This window comes from Protobothrops mucrosquamatus, unplaced genomic scaffold (genome assembly GCF_001527695.2).
Source record: "Protobothrops mucrosquamatus isolate PMUCROS unplaced genomic scaffold, P.Mucros_1.0 scaffold4531, whole genome shotgun sequence".
Taxonomy (NCBI): domain Eukaryota; kingdom Metazoa; phylum Chordata; class Lepidosauria; order Squamata; family Viperidae; genus Protobothrops; species Protobothrops mucrosquamatus.
In genome coordinates, this window is record NW_015390436.1 from 10,262 (window position 1) to 11,823 (window position 1,562).

Consider the following 1,562-nt stretch of genomic DNA (forward strand, 5'->3'; position numbering starts at 1 on the left):
CCAAAGATGGCAAAAGCTGGACAACTATAAGAAACATACCCACACTACCCCAGAGAATCTTGAACTGTCCAGCCCAAGGCCTTGTGCAAACAGCCAGGTCCTCCAAAACACCAATAAGAGAATACCCACCTGGAGCACTTATTCTAGTGGGCAGGTGCTGTACACACACACACACACACACACACACACACACACACGGGATCCTGATTTGCAGATCTTTTTAATTAAAGGAACCCAGAGGATACCTATCCCATAAGATTGATGGGAAATAGGCACTCTTTCAAGTGATCAGGTCTTATGCCATGTAGGGCTTCATAAGTAACAACATTATCTTCAATCACATCCAAAAGCATTTTGTAACTATTTGCTATTTTATGGACAGTTTGGTATAATGGTTAAAGACACAAAGCTAGAAACTGAGATCATGAATCCTAGTCCTGTTTTAGGCATGAAGCCTGTTTTAGGCATGAAGCCTGACTTACTTCAAGGCTGGTCACTCTCTCTCAACCCTAGGAATGAGGCAACGTCAAGCCACTTTCTGAAAATGTTGCCAAGACAGCTATAGGACTTTATCCAGGCACTCATCTTTAAAATGACCTAATAATAATATTTATGATGTTTAATATATTTGGGGTTATTGCTATTTGCTGAATTTAGAACAAAACAGGCTGCCTTTGCTGGAAACATGTGATGTATAGATGTCTTATCTTTGAAAAAAAATAAGATTTTGTAGACAACCTTTAATGGAGAAAAATATGGTCCACAAATGTTTTGTTATCATACATGCCTTTTAGGTGTGCAAAAGTCTATATTATATTTCTAAAATACAGTGACATAATTCCCCCCCATGAAACAATCATAAACAAATACAACTATAATAATCTTGAGTAAAAAATGGTACTTGGAGGTACCATACATGAATACATGGAGGTACTATATATGAATACATATATAAATAACTATATATGAATATATAGGGACAATATTCCACAACTGTTCTCCACCATTAGACTGTCTTCCTAAACATTCTCCAAAATGCCTCCTTCACTTCTTTGTTCCTCAGGGTGTAGATGAGAGGATTCAGCATGGGAATTACCACTGTGTAGAACAAAGATGCCACTTTGTCTTGTTCCAAGGAATATGTGGAGCTGGGCCGTAAATACATAAAGAAGATCGTCCCATAGAATAAGCTGACAACAATCAGGTGCGAAGAACAGGTAGAAAAGGCCTTGCGTCTGCTCTGTGTAGAACGGATCTTTAAAATCGTGATTAAGAGAGAGGCATAGGAGAACAAGATAGTTATTGTAGTGCCCACAGTAATGCTCACTTGTGCAAATATTACGGTCTCATTGGTGTGAGTATAAGAGCAAGAAAGCTTTAAGAGTGGGGGGATATCACAGTAGTAATGATTGATTATGTTTGATCCACAAAAGGATAAAGAAAAACTGAGTGCGGTGTGTAAAACTGCATAGAAAATGCCAAGGAAATATGAAATAGCTGCCAACCAGACACAGATTTTTCCTGACATGATCACTGAATAACGCAGAGGGTGACAAATAGCC

General features: G+C 38.4%; 1 protein-coding gene across 1 annotated transcript in view; it reads right to left on the minus strand.

Annotated features, from left to right (window-relative positions):
• Positions 1-1,006: 1,006 nt before the first annotated feature.
• Positions 1,007-1,562, minus strand: part of LOC107299092 (olfactory receptor 1019-like) — a 1,721-nt gene continuing 1,165 nt past the window's right edge. Inside the window, exon 2 of the mRNA XM_029286682.1 lies at positions 1,007-1,562. This exon is cut by the window's right edge and continues 6 nt beyond it. Within this exon, the coding sequence (XP_029142515.1) occupies positions 1,007-1,562 (556 nt within the window).